The sequence below is a fragment of the Lampetra planeri genome, chromosome 39 (genome assembly GCF_965212315.1).
Source record: "Lampetra planeri chromosome 39, kcLamPlan1.2.h2, whole genome shotgun sequence".
In the NCBI taxonomy this organism is placed as follows: domain Eukaryota; kingdom Metazoa; phylum Chordata; class Hyperoartia; order Petromyzontiformes; family Petromyzontidae; genus Lampetra; species Lampetra planeri.
In genome coordinates this window covers 1,440,785-1,461,229 of record NC_136145.1, presented here as the reverse complement: position 1 = coordinate 1,461,229, position 20,445 = coordinate 1,440,785, and the positions used below count along the sequence as shown (strand labels likewise).

Genomic DNA, 20,445 nt, shown 5'->3' with positions numbered 1-20,445 from the left:
CATGTCTGCACGCCTTTTGGCGTCCTCTGGTCTAACACCGTTTGAGACGAGGCTCCAAAGAGAGCTGTCTCTAGTGTGGACCAATCAGTTTCAAGGACGATGCATATATTATCAGAGTATGTTTTTTTGTTTACATTCTGACCACAAGTATTGTGGTTAATGCAGACATGATTCCTTATAAATGTTTCAGTTTGGTGTTTTAACATCTTAACAGCTGTTTTGTTGCCAGAAAAAGGGGAAAACCTATTCTCATAGAGTGGCCACATCTGACTGGCACCAATCTCTTACGATCTCGTCAAGCCATTCTGTGTTACGTTTTCCTCTCTTTCCTATTCATTACATGTTTCCCCCGAACAACAACAACAACACACTTTAAATGCTCCTGTTGTTGTCCATCCTACATGTACAATGTGTCCAAATCGTGCCAGTTTCCTTCTCATCACTGCCTGCATCATCAAGTTCTCTTCTTCAACGTGCAACCTTTGTCTTACCTCTACGTTTGAACACTCTGTGGGCCCAGTTTTGATGCAGCCTCCTTCTATAACAACACATTTCGAGTGCCAATATCATAGCTCTGTCAGTCTTGTCGTAACCTGCGTGCTTCACGTTCATGTCAATACGAAGTAGATCGTGGGGTTTAACGACCTCTTCATTTCGCCCTCGACGTGTTTTCCGGTACAAACTGTGGAATAGGTCTTTTTCATCCAACCAACACAAACGTTTATATTTCATGAGTAAAAATAAACATCGAACGACTCGTTCTACATGGAATCGTTCATGCAAATTGCATCTGACGATCGCGGAGGAACAAACAGACCAAGCTGGAAGTCTGCCAGGAGAGGAGCCGGTGCCAACAATTGTTCTGCAGTTCCCTACATATCAAGATGTTCTCGGCAAATTCGTGAGTGTTTATACACGCGGCAAGAAACCGGAGCACCTGGAGAAAATCGACGCGTGTGAGGGCGCAACGCTGTATCCCAGACAGCAGGGACAGCTTATATCAGTCCACACTTTGCTGTGCTGCATTGTGCCGGTGAGCCCAGGGTAACAGCGCCTCTTCGATCCCCACGGGAAGAGAGTCTCTCAACATTCGTTATTTATGCGTGATCCGCCAACCCCTCACTGCCTCCACAGTGCCGGATTACAAGCCACGCGCGTAGCCACCACGTATTCCCTTTGTGGGGAAAAAATATACAGACACGGAAAAAAGATATCAAACGGATGGAGATTGAGCGGTGGCACAGTGGTTAGTGCACTGCGCTGTGAATCCGACAAAGTCCACCTTGATTCCCAGCCACAATGAACGTTGGTGGCGAGTGAATACTAACTCAGTCCCCCTCCCCCCCTCACCAAACCCGCGCTGAGCAGTGTGTGGGGAAGTATGGTCAAACAATGAACGTGACCCACAAGGCCTCGGGAGGCTTGCATCCGGCAGTTTGATTGACAAATGGCTGCACGTTACATTACTTACAACTGGCAGTGAACACGGTGACGTCTTTTTTTTTATGAAAAAGAGAATAGATAATACAAAATTTAATTTTCACAGGGTTCGTCTTGTGACATTCTCATTTACAGACGGCGGGGCAGTGTTTTAATGAGTGAAGTCGCTCTCACGCAGCTGTCTACCGATGGAAATTATACATTTTCATCACGAGATGTGTGTACCCCGTACTGTATGTAAAATAAGATTTCACAGCGCTAGTGGCCGCCTTTTGTAGGAACGTGGCCATTTTTTTTGTTTGGCCACGCTTCGTGATATTGCGTGCTTCCCGAAATGAGCATGGAAGTTTACTCAAAGTTGCGTGTAACGAGGGATACGGATCATGCGCGGATTCTGTAACGATTTGCACCGCGCGTTTGACCTCGATATAGTTTAAATTAGCGATAATGACTCTCGCCTTTCGAGCCGAGCAAACGGCATCACGCCACGCGGTGCGAACCTTTCATCACTGTGGGTGGTTTCCTTCAGGTTACGGTCCACAATGTAACACACCCTCATTCTCAAACGTTATTTATATTTAACCATCTTCACAAGGTATATCGTGGCTCCCCGTTACAAACGGACCGAGCTGATTCATTATTGCTTTCAACCTTGGTTGGAGGGCATGGACAAGGGAAGGGACCTCGAGAGATGGCGAACGGCTTGTGCCTCCATCCAGCAGTGGAGTGATGACTTGCTGATCGATGACGACGATGATGATGACCGTGTGGCGGGGGGCTTTCCTGGGGAAGTGCGCGTTGGGAATGAAGGGAGATCGGTGGCGCTACCTCCTCACCTCGTCCGCCCGCCTCACCTTGTGGATGAGCATGTGCTGCTTGAGGTGGTGCGACTGCACGAACTCCATGCCGCACTCGGTGCAGATGTGCGGCCGCTCCCCCTTGTGCTTGAGCTCGTGGTTGTGCAGCTGGCTGCGGTACTGAAACGTCTTCCCGCACTCCCCGCACGGGAAGCCGTCGCGCGTCTCTGCCGGCGCTCCATGCTGTCCATGGTGCTGAATGCCGCCGCCGCCGTGGTGGTGATGGTGACGCACGACGCGGCCTCGGTGCTGCTGGTGCACCGAGGCCTTGTGCCTCCGCAGCAGGGCGGCGCTCGCGAAGGCCACCCCACACGCCGCGCACCGGCGCTCCGAGCCGGGCGCGGGCCCCGCGTCCCCGCCCGAGGCCGCCGCCGACGACGCCACCGACGCCGCCGACGCCGCCGCCGACGCCGCCGACGCGACGTGCCGGCTCTGGTGCGCGCGCAGCTCGCTGGGGTAGGCGAAGCCGCGGCCGCACACGCCGCAGTTGTAAGGCCGCACGGCGCTGTGCTGCATGAGGTGCCGCTTGAGGTGGCTCGTCTGCGTGAAGGCACGGCCGCACACGTGGCAGCGGTGGGGACGCGCGCCGGCGTGCGTGAGCCGGTGCGTGTTGAGGTGGCTCAGCTGCTTGAAGAGCTTGCCGCACTGGGTGCACGCGTGCGGCTTGACGCCGCTGTGGCCCAGCACGTGCGTGACCAGGTTGTACTTGGAGGTGTAGGACTTCTCGCAGAGGCGGCACTGCCAGCGCCGCTGCCCGTCGGCCGTCTCCACGCAGTGGGAGTCGTCGATGCGGTCGCTCACGTCCACGCGGTCCACGGGCGCCGGCTCGCAGGGCTCGGACCGGCCCTTCCGCCGAGGCCACTTCTCGCCCTGCGGCGGCAGGCGGGTTTCGCCCTCCCCGTCCGAGCGCGACGCCGCGTCGGCGGCCGTCGGCGGCGCGCGTCTGTCCGCGGCCGGGGGCCTCCCATTGCGCTCGACCTTCGGGTGCCGTCCCAGCCGCTCGGCCACCTCCCGGCGGTAGCCCCACACCTGGGCCAAGTGGAAGCTGTTGAGCATCATCTGCTGCAGGTCGATCATGGGGGGGTTGATCGGGGGCCCCCATGAGAGGGGCTGCCCGGCGCTCGTGCTTTCCAGCGGCCCGTCGCAAGGACTGGGCCCGTTGTAGAAGCCGGACACATCGTAAGGGCCAGAGCCGTTGCAGGGAACGGATACCTCATAAAGACCAGCGCCGTTGCAGGGGCTGGGTTCGTTGGAGGAGCTGAGTTCATCGGCGCGGCCGAATTCCTCGGAGTGGCTGCGTTCATTGGAGTAGCTGATTTCGTCGGAAGAGTGGCTGGGTTCATTGGAGCGGCTGGGTTCATCGGAGGAGTGGCCGGATTCTATGGAATGGCCAAGTTCATCGGAAGAGTGGCAGGGTTCATCAGAAGAGTGGCCTTGTTCATCAGAGCGACAGGGTTCATCGGAGGAGCGGGCGGGTTGATCGGGGCGGCCGGGTTCGTCGTAGGAGTGGCCGGGTCTGTCGCAAGGGCTGGAGGAGTCTTCTTCGCAGCGGCTGGGCTCACCGCAAGGGCTGCCCACGACATCCTGGCCGGGGCCCGGGCTGCGATGGACCAGCTTGTTGGGACGCCTCTTGCGCTTGCGAGAGCCGCACTCGCCGGCCGTGGAGCGGCCCTCGGAGTCGGGCTTGGGGGAGCCTCCTCCAGGCCCGTGGGGCGACGCGCGGCACTGCCCCGGGTCGTCCGGGTCGTACTGAGTGGCCGCCTCCTTAAACTCCCTGGTGCCGAATTGGCTGCGCGAGACCTCCTGTGTGCAGGGGAAACGCCTGTTTTTAAACAAAGCAATTATTTACATATATTTAAAATAGTGACACTGCAAAAGCTGCAGTATTTTAAAGTCAGAGAGGAGAGAGGAGGCTTTCAAAAAAGTTGACATGAAGGCCCTCTGCTTTTATATTTTTTATCGGTTTTTTCTGTGTTGGTTGAAAATGTTTCTTCCAGTCCTCAGGGACACAATCTGAGAACTTCAAACACGTCGAGTGTGTATGCGTTTGCGCGCGTGCGTGCGAGCGAGCGTGCGTGTGCATGGGAAGCAAAAGTGTCATGGTTGTCACAATGCGCCACGAACCCGGTGACCCGTTTTCAATTCCGGCTCGTGACCAATAACAGTGGCGAATATTTTAACTGGTCATGGGCCCTACCCGAGGTCGAAAAAGCGTTAAATAAGTATGCGGTGCGGTCTGTAAATATCGCCACTGGGGAGACAAAGGCGTGTGCCGTGTCGTCCTTCATAGCCACTCATTAACAGGGCTTACCCCAAAAGTCTGTTGAAAGCCATGCGGGGAGGGGGGAATTTTTGTCTTGGCGCACACACACGTGTGTGTGTGTGTGTGCGCGCGCATGCGATGATATGGTGGGAAGAGAAAGGTGGCGTAGTGGTTTGTGCGCTGCGTTATAAACTCCCGTGACCTGGGTTTTTATTCCGGGCCGCAAAATAACACGAGCGGCAAGTGAAAATTGAACATCTTCTGGGTCTTTTGCAGGTCGACTCGGCCTTAAATGCATGTCTGGCATTGCGGTGTGTGGCCGCCGGCATTGGTGAGGCGGTCGTTGCCAGGCAAGGTTCTCGGCCACGTCGCTGATCGAGAACAGCACTGCCCTAACGAGCGTGTGTGACTACATGGGGGGGATCTTTGCCTTTGCGCACAATACCATGTAGAACAAATATTCACACGTGGAGAATTACCGTGCAAGGTGACGTGGTCATTGCGCGTGGTCGTTTTGTTTGGTGTTGCGACGAGACCGCTTTTATGTTTACGCTTTATGGGCACATCCGGAAGGGCCACTGCACAAAAAAATGTCACCCGTTATAAATACGTTTATTTTAATTGTAATGGTAGCGTTAATGATGAATGTGTTGACAGGAGTTTGGCTCGAGCAAAGCTCGGTATTTGATTGATATGACGGTACTAACACCTCGTAGGCGAGTTTGATTGAGTTTGCGCACTTAGAGTCAGAGCGCCTCCCTGCTCCAACAAGCACGTGGTGGCTCTCCTTTGCAGTGATGCCCTAAAACCCTTGGTGGAATTTCCGCATTGTTTTTTCACACATTGTGCTTTCCCCCCTGATTTTATTCAAATTGTTTGCAATTGGCGTCACATCTTGAGATAAAGACGCCACCGGAAATCTCAAAGAGCGGTTGCGAAACCCCGTATTATATAATGGCCCACAGAAGCGGATATTACAGAACTACTTCTGAGACCCCTTCAAGTGACCTCTGGTGCACACAGCAGGAGGCAGCAATTTCCGACCCACGCTGCCACTGAGTCATGTTTGTCACCTGACAGCCAAACCGATAGAAATATTTAATTCTCAGCGGTGGAATTTATCCGAATTAGTTGCGAATCCAAATTTGAATATGACTAATTTTTTCTCCAATTAGTTTCTACTGTCATTGTTTGGTCGGTCTGAGATCATCAACTTGCTACACTGGAGAACTCGAACTTATCACAGACGGCTGCCTGGATTCAACCCCAGGATCTCAGTGGTGCCAAGTCGGCCTAGCGAGCTTGAAAAATGCCGCGCTGTTACTTTCTGCGGTCGCCTTAGCTATCCATAGCCCAGTTTGGAAGCGACTCCCGTCGGAGTGGAACTCAACTTCCACTCAATTGCAGGGGGGTTCCGACGGGCTGACAAGAACGGGTCAAGGAGCGCGCACACAGAAAGAGCGCGGCTGCGATGGAGATCGGTGGCCACCACGCCAGCGCCCCACGAACGTGGGATTTTTGCACACAGCGTTGGTGTATGGTGCTTTTTCTGCAATATTTTGCTGTCTTTTCTTGGATTTTCTGTTTGCACTCAGTCACATATTCACTTTAATATGTTTTTTTGTTCGTGTTTTTGTTTTTTGTTTGTTGCGGTTGCACCCGATTCAAGAACCGAATGGCTCACAGGGCTATACCAAATACATGAACTTGAACTTGAACGTGCCCGCGAGCATTTACCCGAGCGTCTTCGGCGTGGTGGGGCACGTCCGTGGTCTGCGTTGACGCCTCCGCTGTCAGAGCCATGGCGAGGTGGGCGGCATCGCCCCCCCCCGCCCGCCGCCCCTGCGCACAGAAACCCGTCCGCGCTCAGCTCGTGAATTATGAATCGGCAAGCAGAGGGAGAGAGAGAGAGAGGCTTTTAATTGCAATAATTCAAAATAAAACGGGGCCTCTTGTGAGCCTCCGCCGGTGAGAGGAGCGTGCCGGGCGGCCGTCTCCTGCGCGTGACGTTCCCATCGGGGGGGAGGGGGGGCTGGGGGGGGAGGGGGGGCCTGGGGAGAAAGCGCCGGTGGGGGTTCTGGGGTGACTATCGGATGGGGGATTTAGAGCTCTAGAAATGCCAAGGAGGCAAAGAGGCAACTGCGGGTGGGCTCTCATTTGAGCAGATATTAACCACCCCCCCCCTGCCACCCCTCCTCCTCCCGCGAGAGGAGACGAGGTGTCAACATTACGTCGCAAACTAGCGCGACGATTACAACGAGAGAAGCGGGAACGTCGCGCGTCCGACCCGCTGGGAGAGCCGAGGAACAGGCGGTTCGCGTGACGAGTTGGGAACAATGTTCACATCCCATAGGGAGGTGACAGTGGCACCGCGCTAAATAGGTTACCGGACAGAATAAAGCGCCAACCGCTCTAAACAGGGCGACGTGCTTCTCGGCGTACTTCAGAAGTGAGCGTACGTAATGCGACATTGAGAATGCTTCGGTGAACACGAAATGGTCAGATGTAGAAGCAACTTCGGCAAGCGACGGTCACGCGGCATCGCGCGCTCACATTGCACTTGGCTGTAGACGGCTCATGGGTCGGGGCCCAACGTGTGGCGCGTGACGTGTGGCACATGCGTGGCACGTGCGTGTGGGGCATACGTGTAGCGGCCCATATGTGTGGCGCATACGTGTGACTTGTGGCACATACGTATGATGGCCCAGATGTGCAATTGTTTCCAGTTTGTAATTTGGGGCTGTCCGCAAAGGCGTTGACCGCGTAGGGTAGCTGTGCCCTGCACCCTCCCTCCTCTCTCTCTCTCTCTCCCTGTGTCGCACAGCAAAATAAGCGTCCGTTGTTAACTGCAATCGAATTAGCAGCAGCAGCAGCAGCAGCGTTTAGTTAATCCGCGAGGGAAGTGTGCTTCGATTGCACCTGCAGCGCGTCAGCGGGAACGGGGCTATTAATACAAACTGTTCTCTGTGAGCCGCTTGCCATCCCAATTATCATTTAACATTTATCTGAGAGAGAGAAAAAAAAAAGCGAAATGTTAATGGATTTGATGGCGTTGTCTCCCACTTGAGGAGCACGTGACAATCCCCAGTATTTGTGTGAGCGTGTGGCCGTGAGTAGTGTGGGGAGCGGTGGTGCAGCGGTTAGCGCTACGCTGCGCTCAGAACCTGGCGACCGGGTTCGATTCCTGATCACGGCCAACACCAGTGACGATTATCTGAACGGGGTCATAGGTCTCCCCTAGGTCGACTCGGCCTCAAATGAGTGCCGGCCTTTATAGGTGCTCGCTAACAGCACTTGCCCCAACAGCTTGTTCAGGCTATAGGGGGATCTTTGTCTTTATTGGTACGTGCATATGTATGTCTGTGGAACTTCTTTCGCACCGCACGTAGCCAAACGTGCTAATCCGAGGTGTGCAAAAGCGGTCGAGTTTTCAATCTCGATTTAAAAGTACACAGCGCCAGTGGCTTCCTAATACTATGCGCAGAGTCTGTGTGTGTGTGCATGAGAAGATGGACCTTGGAAGGCATCTCGAACATAGCTCTGTGATATCCGCTTGCGCTGACCGTTCTCCGGCACGATGGGTCGTGCTCTTCTGCAAGAGTTCTCAGCGGGGACCAGAGGTCGCAAACGGGTTTTGATTCCTTACCCGTACCCGTACCCGGCCGCACCAGGGTCGCAAATGGGTACCCGTACCCGGCCGGGTATGGGTACCCGTTCCCTACCCGTACCCGTACCCTACCCGAAATGAGTGACAAACGGTTACTCAACAGTGACTCACGGCCTACCTGTACCCGTACCCAGCCGCACCAGGGTCGCAAACGGGTACCCGTAACCGTACCTGGCCGGGTACGGGTAGCCGGGTATCGGGTAGGGTACGGGTATCGGGTACCCGGTTGCGACCTCTGGCGGGGACACCACGGCCTCGCCTCGTGGCGCGATGCCGATGGCACGTTCCGGACGGCGGCGAGCGGCCTCGCGAAGAGGGGGGGGGGGGGGCTCTGGGGGGCCGATTGGTTGTCACGGCGGCCAGTACTCCGTGCTGTGAGCTTCGCGCTGTTTGTTGAACCGTGGGGCCTAGGGCACGCCCAATTTGTCCGTGCGCGAGAGCCGTGAGCGGTTCGCATCCGTGGTAGAGGTTTTAGTTGGGTTCGATCGCGTGAGATGTAAATGCGTCGTTAAACCCGCCACGTGCCCGGCACAGGCAATTAGTAAGGTTTGTCACGTGTGCTGAACTAGACACGCAGTGGCCTGTTTTGTTTACGTGACAAACCTTGCTAATTGGTCGTGTCGGGTGGTGGAGGGTTTAACGACACGTTGATATTCACGCGATCTAACGAACAAGAAACCTCGGGAACGGAACCCGTTCGCAAGTCGGGAACCGCCCGCGTTCGTCATTTCCGAAGATTCTAAACGAATTATTCCGAGTGCGGTCTCAGCGTACGACAATCACATGTCGCCCCCCACCCCCTCCCGTGCTTCCGTGCGTTTCTCCGGTGGCCGAGACACGGACGCAGACGCGGGGACGAACAAGGCTCGCGCCGGCGCCACGAACGAGGAAGAGTCGCCGTGCACAGCCGTTCCGCAACGTGACCACGGGCCGCGCAAACTCTAAAAAAAATCTCTAAACAAGCTGCGGCTTATCGGCCAAAACAAGCTCTTCCCCCCCGCCCCCCATCCCGTTCGCCCCCTCGGTAACAACCGGCAGAGGCCACATGTCGGCTCCCCGCAAGATTTTTTGGAACGGGGTTAGGGGGGGGAGTGGGTGGGCGTATCGGCCTCGCCAGAAGGGGTGAAGGGGTGGGACGCTGCCTCGCTGGATAACACGGCAGCCCCCGCGCTAGGGGGGGGGGGGGCTCCACCTGATAGCATCGCTCGCAATTAGTTCCTGCTGATAGCCGTGCCAGCCCATGCCGCACAAACACACACACCGAGCACGATGTACACGCTCGCCCCCCAACCCCCCACCTCCCCATGCCCCGACCCCGCCTCCTTTCCCCTCCACCCCCCCTTGCCCCTCCCGCCCACCCCCACCTTTCTTTCCCCCGCCCCCTACTTTCCCCCCACCCCCGCTGCCCCCCCATCTCCCCTTGCCCCCCCATTTCCCTCCAACACCACCTCCCCTTTCTCTCCCCCGCCCCCCTTTCCTCCCGCCCCCTCTCTCCCCACCCCCACTTCCCCCCCCACCCCCACATCCCCCCGCCCCCCACCTCCCCGACTTGCACGTGATCACATCTACCTCTGAAACGCACGAACTGCCTGGCGCCTGCACACCTGCTGGGTCTGTGCACGCTGGAGTTAAGCGCTGATTGCGCTCTGTCGTGTTCAGTGACAATCATCATAACGCCTAAGTTTGGCGTTGTTCCGAGCGGGCATGGCGACCCGTTCTCAGGCGTGCCGTCGTTCGACCCCCCCCCCCCTTCCCGCAGGACTTGGGATGAGTCGGGGACGTTATTGGGATTGCTGCTCTCGGCAGAGAAAATTATAGATCACGACGTTTCGGTCGCAACAGGTGAAGACGATCGCTTGTTGTTGCGATCGAAACGTCGTGATCTATTATTTTTATTTCAATTTTTTTCTACCCACGTGACTTTACCGAAAGAACCAAAGAGTATGGATTCCTGCAGTCACGAAAGCCTCAAATCTAAATCAATAAATACGCTTCGACGAGCGCGATTCAACACACGTTATCGTGAGCGTCGGCTGCGTACATGCATCGAGTACGTAAGGAATGGCCAATAAGGCCAAAGCAACAGACCGCCGAGTTAATAATTATAAAGACGCGCGTAAGCATATTTAACATTTTAGAAAGTTCACCGCCGTAGAAGTTGACCGTGATTATAAATCGGCGCGAGTCGGCGGCGGTGCCGATATCCCTCTCCCGTAGGATGTCGCGCTCCCCAACGCACGGCAAACATCGCCCCACCACTTGGGTCCCTCACCCGGCGCAGTTGCACCGCCTGCACACTCAACAGCTACTCCGCTGTCCTGAGCTCCACGCGGGTCCCCGGGACTCCAAACTAAACTATTTATACGATATTCTTAGGTTTTTTCGGTAAAGTCACGTAGGTAAAAAAATTAAATTAATAAAAGTAAAATAAAATAAAAATCACGACGTTTCGAAGGCAACACAAGCCTCCGTCTTCAGGTGGAACCGTCACAGCACGATAGCTGTATCAAGTGAGATGTAAATAGTCTTTGCCCCAACAGTCTGTTAAAGGCTATGGGGGGAGGGAGGGGGGGGAGTTTGTCTTTGCATATGAGCAATGGGCATTACTCGTGAGATGGGACAAACTTTCAACTGTTAAACCATTTTTTTTTTAATTTTACCAGGTAAGGTCCACTCAGCTCTTTTTCAGAAGAGACCTGGCGATCACAAATGATAGCTCAACGAGAAGTGGCTCATCGTCAGGCGGAAATCTATAGCAGCCAAATACCCTAAACGCCTGGTGATGTTGATTCTAAATTTGAAGGGAAAACCCCGTGGGCCCGGAGAAAAATCCACGCGGCCGCGGGGAGAGAAACACAGCACACTGCAAATATACAACAGGCATCAGGGTTGGGATTGAACCCACGACCTCCTGCGTACGAGGAGAGGGAGTTAACATCTCGCCGCCGCGGCGCCCGCGATGCCTGCCGCTGCTGCTTGTGGAAGGATCGCCTCTCGAGCGCCTCGAGCTTAAATCAGAAACCCCGGAGGGTGGCGGCCGCTCGCCGGCGATTTCTCACTCTCCGAGCCCCGAAATGCCACGCGTTGGTGACGCGCGACATGGGCGAACAAGCGACGCGGCTGCGCAGAGAGAGGAGAGATTCCGGGACGGAACCCTCGCTCCGGACGCTTGAGGGCGGCCCGGCAAAACGCGACCGTCGCGTTTCGCCGTAGGCCAATGCCGCGCGGATCCAGCGTGGTGAAGTATGGTCAGGAAACTCATGGCGAAGGCGGAGTGGGCAAAGCAAAGTGCGGTAGCCAAAACCGGCACTGACCGGCACGGTTGGCTATGGTCACACAATTGTTGTGGTATTCATTTTCTTGGTTCTTTCGGTAAAGTCACGTAGAAGGGGAAATAATAAAATGATAAAAGAAAACATATTTTGTATATTATTGCATTATGTTTTATTAATTATTTTTATTATTTTATGTATTCCCATTCTACGTGGCTTTACCGAAAGAACCAAGAAGATGAATCCCTGCAGTCACGAAAGCTTTAAATCAAAATGTTGTGGTATTGTTTTCTGTTTTCTGCATTGTTTCCCCACTGGACATCTGTGAAAAAGACCTTCATAGCTCATCGGATTTCTCCAGCATGAATAAAGATTCCGATTCGCACAGCCCCTTACAAACCGCCATCCATCCAGCAGTGGATTGACAAGGGGCAGCGATTCGTACGTGCGGTGTTACACGCAGCGCCCCGAGCAAAACAAACTGCACCTCTTGGTGGGACCGTGCACACGCCAAGTTGACGCTTAGCCAGACCCCGCGAGGACAGTAGATGAGACGGGCTCTTGCCATCCCCCCCCCCCACCACTAACTCGTCCGGTGCTCGCTGAGCTGCATTGGCTGCCGAACGAACACATCACAAGGTCGCAGTCATCACACACAAAGTGCCTGCCACAAATGAGGCACAATCACCTTGCTGGTGTCGTCAAGGAGCAACAACCGCCACGCAAACTCCGGTCATCCTCGCAGCCGCTTTTGGGCTAACCATTGAGCAAAGGCGGTCACTGCATCGCGTACTTTCAGATGAGCCTCTGCGGCCGTCTGGAACGCTCTTCCTTCAAGATGCGAGGAAGCCACTGGAGCTGTGCACTTTTAGATAAAAATTGAAAACTCATTTCTAAACAATTGTTTACATGCAAATGCCCCTTTCCAAGCCATTCGTTTCTTTGGAGCTGCTTTTTGTGTTTAGTTTGTTGTCCTTCTCCCGCACCTCCGATTCGCACGGTTGGCTACGTACGGTGCGAAAGAAGCTCAACGCACATTCGTACGAACGTGGCAACATCCCCACTGTGTCAGGGCCACGTGGGGTGTCAAGTGCAGGCGATGTGCGCGATAATGCCTTCCAGTTAACTTTAAATTTCCCTTATTTTAGGAGCAGCTGCCAGCCAGGCGAGATACGAGACTGCTTTATCTAGGGGGAAACCTGGGATTAAATGGGCACTGCTTGTGTACATTTAGGAACACGCCCGGGCCCATCAAGAAGTGTACCGTCTCTGTGGGGAAGGGGACACGGTGAACAACACGGGGTTTCATGATCAAATATTCGCAGGCAGTTCTTGATTTAGTGATCGGGCTAAATGGTAATCTGATGCACGACGTTTTCATTTCTGTCTTCTGATAAGTCACTTGGTGGAACGTGTCCCTTGGGGCCTAGCACTTGATAATGACTTAATTAATAAATGTCATTTCGGCGAATTAACTGGTATAATTCCGCACGTGGAAATGGTTCAACATGTGAGCGAAAGGGGCGTAAATATTTCGTAACGACGGTGACACTGCTAGTAGCTCTGCACCGCTTTCTCCCCCCCCCCCCCGTGTGTTTTTTGGATTGTACCGTGCGTCGTTTTGGCATGATGTCACTTCCTGCAGTTCACTTCCTGATATTCAGTCTCCCGGCACGTGGGGCGAAACGTCGGACATCAGCCCCTGCAAACCGCACCGGAGGTTCCGAGCTGCTGCGACGATATGAAACGGGGGGTGCAGCGGGGGTCGTGCACTCTGACCTTTCGCAGCTTAAGGCCGGCGGCAAACTCTTAAACAGGTGCACAGCATCATTAAATACTCCTGATTGAGCACAACATGAAATATAGATCACAGCTGTGACGGATCGTATAATGTGCCCTGGGATTAATCAAATAAAGGTGATACTTATTAACACCTTCTTCCACAGACCCCCGGCTCGTTTGTTATTTTTACAGAGCGGTCATATCGAGCTGCCAAACTGATGCCCAAGTGTTCGTGCGAGCCTGTTGCTCGAATGCAGACTTCTCGCTTCGCGTCGTATCGAGCCTTTTGCTCTACCTCCATCGGCCACGGCGGACGGGTGCACGGCGGTACATTGCGTACGGCCACGGTGGAGTTCTCCATCTGAATAAGATGGCTTTTTGAAAGATAAAACTAAAATGTTAAGGTTCATTCATATGATTATTTGGCAAGCCTTCAAGAGAGTGACGGAAAGTGTATATTTAATTAAAACTTATCAGGGCATGCTTTCTTTTTTTCTCTTGATGTCAGCTTTCTGTTATTCCCCTTTTCACGAATCGGCCAGCCGTTGCACCCAACTAAACATCCCCGCTCGAGTTAAAGATGGTATAGGTATTCCCAACACGGTTTTTGATGATTTGGGTTCGTACCGGTGCACTTGACCACATTACAACTAACGCCCTGCACAGCGCAGGGCAGTTCACGGTTGCCCGGGCACAGCAGCCCGGGCACAGCTGTCCTGGTACAGCTGCCCATGCCCTGCCCAGTGCAGGGCTTTAGTTTTAATGTCGTCACGGCTGCCCGTGCCCTCTGCCATCGACCCTCTCTCAGGTCGACTGTGACCACCACGCCGATTGTGACCACCACGCCGACCGTGACCACCACGCCGACCGTGAGCACGCCGATCGTTCGAGACTTAAAACAGCACCGCTTCGCCACGTGAGCTCGACTTGAAACTCGAACCACGGGGTCCCGACGAACCGCGTTACTCTCTCTCTCTCTCGCATTCTCACGTTAACAGTCGCAGATGGTGGAGACAAGAAGCCAATCGGTGATGAAAGCTCACGCTGCCGAGGTGTCACACGCCGGCAGCGACAGCGGCTGATGCGTCCGGTCCGGCCGCTCCGGCCAAGACTCGCGAGGGCCGCGGACGTAGCGCGAGCGCTCTCCTCCCCCGACCACCCCGGCCCGTGACTGATGCGCCCCCACCTGCTGTTGCCCGGAGCGCTGCTTACGGGAGGTCGTGGTACCTCGCGGTGTCGACGACGCGAATCAGCGGCGCGATGAGCTCCAGTCGATCCGGCGCTCGCCTCGTGCGCTCGACGGCGATGACGAGAGAGAGGTCCCCCCAAGGCTCCCTCGCCTCCACGGTGGCAGCCTCTGTCGCTGCTTCCTCCCCGCACGCGTTCGCGCTGGTTGGAAAAATGGCAGCGATGAAACGATTGTTGGGGGAAAATGTCACGATTTTATACTCGGATGGCTCGGAGGTGACACTGGGGGGGGGGGGGGCTGACGCCGAGGGGGTTGAGAGCGCGGAGGAAGAGCACTTCGATGAGAGAGGGGCAGGGAGAGAGGGAGAGAGGGAGAATTAAGGGGCAGGGCTGTTTGGAACACGAGTCGCCCTCTCGGTTAAAAAAAGTGCACAGAAGGAAGGAAGGGAGGGGAAGAGGACTCGAACAAGCCTCCACTTCCTCTTTTTTTGTTGCAGCCACCAGGCCGCCCACCAGACATACAGCTGCACTGCAAAATGCCATCGACTGATCAGCCCCGTGTCGTCCACCGTTACATTGGGGCATTTTGGGCTAAAACCGTCGTCCCTTTTCAGCGACTCGCATCTCCACGGGCCTTTCCGTTACAAAAATAATTAGCCGTATGAACACTGTCGTCGGAATGATGATGTTGTTCAATTACATCCCACTGTCAATCAACTGCTGGTGAAGTATGGTCAACCCCCCCCTCCCCCCCTCATAACCGACATGGTGCAGGGAGGCCTTCGTCTAGCAGTGGATTTAAAAAGGGATGAAACTTTACGTAATTATTGCAGCAGCACATAAAATGTAGTACACATTATTTGGTATTATCTGCTAACAGACATTGCATTGACTTTCAATCCTATCAACCCATACGGCCCATATTCAGGTCCATACGGCGTTCAGCCGTTTCAATTCGAGCAAAATCATGTTTTTTTTTTGTTCGTGTTTATCCCTTGTGATGGGACTTCGTAGGATGAACGTTGATGTTTATAAGGGCACGGGGTGACCAGTAAGGCCTAAATTGGTCTGTAATAGGGTCGGCACTGACAAGGGATTGGCAGGTATGTAGTGGAGGGCTAATCGAGAATCCGTCCTAGTATATATCATGCAAAGTGAATGTTCATGTGTTAAAAGCCATCATCAGCCAAGATCTACCAACAGCTGGCTGAAGGCCCTCCCCAAGCTGTCGGATCTCAGTCTTGCGATGCAACAGTTCGACTAGCTGTTGATTTGTATCGCTCCATCTCCGGGGTGGACGTCCTCTCAAAGCGCGCGTCCCTCCTTTGTCTGCTACTCCGCCGTGAGTCTCGACCACTGGCCACGACGTGCCCTGCGCAATCCCACTCACTCTCCTCCGCAGGCCCTATGACGGTATCTTTCACTCGCTCGCGTCCTCCGGTTCCGCGCGTTCCTCTTTCTGCCTCTCGGTGAAATTCCAAGGATCTCGACGCTTCTTTGCGCCAAAACTTTCAGGTTTCGTTCCATTCTTCATCGTCGTCGGTGTCCGCGTTTCATCGCCCGCGTGCTAGCGCTCGTGTCACCGCGGTAATAGCGGGCGGCGAGCGAACCGTGGCGGCCGCGTTGTGGCTGCCGCGGCGGCTCTGAGAAGAGCCAAATAATCGCTGTCGCGCACCGTGAGCGCCGCGCCACGGCGATGCTGCCGCACCTGTGCCAAGATCGGTGCGACACAGCGATCGAGTCGGGCAGGCGGCGCAACTGCCCCCGGGACACCACGTGCCGGAAGGCTCCGGGCGCCCGGCTAGGAAGAGAAAGCGGTAAATTCGAACGGGGGGGGACGGGGACCCATTTTAATTCCTCGTTTTGCACCAGGGCCCCATGCCGACGACGTGAAACGCAGCTGGCCAAGATCACGTCATCCCACCCCCTCGCTACCCTCATCATCGTTGGCCTCTTCAGCACCGCCGCCGCCAATGAACCGACGGGCTCTGATGTGCTGGGGGCACTGCTCGCTGGCGCTGCCAGGCCTGGCATTTCGCTCCGAGTCTCGCAGAGAGATTTGAAAGGAACCGATTGCGACGCGGAGCAGAAATGAATTATGGAATATTACGCGTCGCGCCGTCTGAATGCTGCTTGCGACGACGACGATAATTGATCAATGATAACAACAAAAATAAATAAATATACTATAGTTGTTTGGGGGCGGAGGAGGGTGGGTGGGTGGTGGTGGTGGTGGTTTGTAGAATAAAAGGCAGAAGAAAAGGAATGAAGAATGAGCAGATATAAAAGGAGGTTGGGGTAACATCGCGCACGCAAAAAAAAAAAAAATGTGAAGCAACGGGCAAAAAAATGAAGATAAAAGAACAGCGGGGTAGAGAGAAATAGGAGAGCGATGAAAAGCAGGATAATGTGACGGAGGGCGGGAATGGGAGGCTTGAAAGAGAGCGGCAAAGGCTCGGGCGTGTGTTTTGTGATTCTGCGCGGAGCTGAGAGAAAGGTCGTTTCAAAAATGGATAGATGTGAGAGAGAGAGGTGTGTGTGAGGGTGCGAGCGAGTGGCTTCCTCTCCTGCCGCTGCGAGGAGGAGGAGGCGGAGATGCATAGAGATTGAGGGGAGAGGCCGTGGAATGGGAGGCGGGGGTGGGAGGCAAGGAAAAGGGCAGAGTGATGGAGAAAAGGGGGAGGCTTGAGTGGGTGAGTGTGAAAGAGGTAGAGAGAGAGAGAGAGAGGAGGGCAATTTGAGAGAGTGGGGAGACGGAGTGAAATAGTGCGATGGGGAGGCAGAGTGAGAAGGGGGATGGGGTCAGGGGTTTGGGTGAGAGAGGAAGCTGCATCAAGGGTTTGGGAGGAAGATGTTGAGATAAAAGCCGAGGCAGTTGTGGAGAAACAGAGAGCGAGCGTGGCTTAGCAACGGAGGAGAGGGGGGGGGAGAGATACACCGAGGGAAGGAGGAGGAAGGTGGAAGCGAACACAGGATAGGTAGAAGGGGCATGGTGGGAGAGGGAATGAACAGAGTGAGACAGGGAAAATGGGGTCGGGGGGGGGGGGAGAGTGTCAAGAGAACACATCCATAGAGAAGAGAGAGAAAGGCAGCCACAGAGATACGGATGCGTGCGTGTTTGTGTCTGTGTGTGCGCGTGATACCGACTTTGTGTTTGTGTCTGTGTGTGTTTTTGTGAGACTGAGCGGGGATGATTGGAGACTGATAAATTCTCACCAACGTGGTGAGATTTTAACTACCTCGCCTGGTATATGGGAGGACGTGGGTTCGATCCTGACCCTACCTCCTGTATATTTGGAGTTTGCATGTTCTCCTCGTGGTCGCGTGGATTTGTCTCCAGGTCCTCCGGAGTGTCCCTCCACATTTAGAATGAACATCACGCGTTTAGAGTATTTGCTGTACATTTCCACGCGATAAGCCACTTTGTTGAGCTATCACTTGCGGCGAGGTCGCTTCCGAAAAAGATCTATACAGCTCAGTGAGCCTTTCCTGGTCAAATAAAAATAAATTGTTGAGTCTAGAGATGGACATTTGGAAGGAGGAGCAGAAGCTGTTGGGAACGCGGACGACGGCCCTGACTACCATCCCGGGCCGAGCGGTGGACTAAGTGATGGAGCTTGCGGCGTCGCCCTCACCCCCCCCCCCCCCAAGTGCTCATCCCTTTTGCTCCGGCACTGAGCATCGTCTGGGGTTCAAGAGGAGTGGCTCGTCTGGTTTTTTTTGTATTTTCGTTATGAATTTGGAGGGCAGTTTTTTCCCTTTTCTCACAGCCCAGATGCAAATTCACGATCTTGGCACCCAGAAAATAAGGGGGCAAGCAGGATACCCTTCCTTGGTAAACATTTGCAAGAGTTGTCTTGAAGAAAAAAAACTTCCTATTTTATTGCACTACTTGTAAGTTAGGAACTGGAAAGAACGGAAGAGCTAACAGAGAATGGCTTGACGAGGACAAACAAGGCTAGTGCCAGAAAGACGTGGCACCACCTGAGCATATTGGCACGAGACAGAGGAAAGTGGAAACAAATGACGAAGAATGCAGTGGACACCTCTACAGGCTTATCCGCCCATGGATCGTGATGATGATGATTTGCCCTCTCATCATGAGATAAATTCATTATCGTATTGCAAGGCTGCAGCCAGCAGATCCGTGCGGTGTGAAATGGGTCCATTTGACCTGCTGCAGCCACTCCAAGTGTGACGTTAACCACGGCATAAAACCACAAATTGAATCTCGAGACGGTTGTGTTAAATCCTGAAAAGTCACCGAAGCACCGGTGGGCACGAGTGGGGCCAGTCAATAAATGTTTCCACCCCTAATAACAACCACAACAATAACAACCACAACAATAACAACCACAACAATAACAACCACAACAATAACAACCACAACAATAACAACCACAACAATAACAACCACAACAATAACAACCACAACAATAACAACCACAACAATAACAACCACAACAATAACAACCACAACAATAACAACCACAACAATAACAACCACAACAATAACAACCACAACAATAACAACCACGGATAATCATGCGTGCGATGAATTTGTTAATTTAATTTATTTAATTGCCCCTTGACAAGTGGCAGGCGGTGACAACCAATCAGCTGGGGCTTCGCTCGTGGGTCACGTGACCGACGATTCTGCATCGCGTGGAGCATCCTGAGCGTGAAGTGTCCAGCCGGAGCGGAGGTGTTGGCGTTTTGTTGTCCAACGTCGTGCTAGCGAGGAGCCCCACGTCGTTGTTTAATTTTTTTTATGTTTTTTAATCTTGCTTCACGTTCCGCGTGTGGCTCCGATCATTGTTGTTAATATTCGTCCTTTCGTGGCTCTGGTCCAGGTCGCATGAAGAGGCGTTAAGTGTTCTGCTTGCTACCCAGTTGCGCGCAAAAACAACAGCCTCGCAATCCTCCTTCCTCCCAAAAAAATAAGAAGGAAAAAAAAACTCTCCCTTCCTTCCTCTCTCTCTTTTTCATTTTTCACCTTCCCCTTCGACCTCTTGCTTCCTCCCTTGTGAAACTTCCTTCTACCCCCCGCCCGACGCACCCCCCCTCCGTCCCCACACCGCCCCTCCTGCCCCCCCCCCCCCACAGTGAGTCGTTACACTTGCCCTGTCGGCCCCGGGGCTTGTTTTGTAAAAACCTCGTTGCCCCAGGGGTGACTGCAAAGGGCTCCTTCTCACCTCTGAGCTGGAGGTGGGTTCGAGCCCGGGACAGGGACCTGAGCGACACTACGTTTTTATCGATGGAATGTTTTCCCGAATAATTGTTTTTTCAACGTCTCAGTCAACGATGAACCGAGTGGATGAAGATCACGCGGCGTGACAATCACGACTGCGCGCCCGAGACCAGAGCACGACCCGTTATAACGATATGACACTATGAAGACGCGCACTGAGATAATTCGGTACATATTTTTTGAGGACTGCTGTGAAAGCTCGAGGAAGACCAAACACGGCAACTGAATGTGCGTGGTGTGTGTGTGGTGTGTGTGTGTGGTGTGTGTGGGGTGTGTGTGTGGTGTCTGTGTGGTGTGTGTGTGGTGTGGTGTGTGTGTGGTGTGTGTGTGTGATGTGGTGTGTGTGTGTGGTGTGTGTGTGTGGTGTGGTGTGTGTGTGTGGTGTGTGTGTGTGGTGTGTGTGTGTGTGGTGTGTGTGTGTGGTGTGTGTGTGTGGTGTGTGTGTGTGGTGTGTGTGTGGGGTGTGTGTGTGGTGTGGTGTGTGTGTGGTGTGGTGTGTGTGTGGTGTGTGTGTGTGATGTGGTGTGTGTGTGTGGTGTGGTGTGTGTGTGTGGTGTGTGTGTGTGGTGTGTGTGTGTGGTGTGTGTGTGGTGTGTGTGTGTTTTGTGGTGTGTGTGTGGTGTGTGTGTGGCGTGGTGTGTGTGCGTGGTGTGTGTGTGTGTGGTGTGTGTGCGTGGTGTGTGTGTGTGTGGAGTGTGTGTGGAGTGTGTGTGGTGTGTGTGGTG

At 54.1% G+C, this 20,445-nt stretch overlaps 1 protein-coding gene across 1 annotated transcript in view; it reads right to left on the bottom strand.

Annotated features, from left to right (window-relative positions):
• LOC144731462 (uncharacterized) overlaps positions 1 to 20,445 on the bottom strand; it is a 47,538-nt gene that overhangs the window by 20,092 nt on the left and 7,001 nt on the right. Inside the window, exons 3-5 of the mRNA XM_078612516.1 lie at positions 14,468 to 14,670; positions 6,298 to 6,402; positions 2,295 to 4,100 (exon numbers count right to left, since the gene is read on the bottom strand). Of these exons, the coding sequence (XP_078468642.1) occupies positions 2,295 to 4,100; positions 6,298 to 6,363 (1,872 nt within the window). The 5' untranslated portion in view covers positions 6,364 to 6,402; positions 14,468 to 14,670. The remainder of the gene's footprint in view (positions 1 to 2,294; positions 4,101 to 6,297; positions 6,403 to 14,467; positions 14,671 to 20,445) is intronic.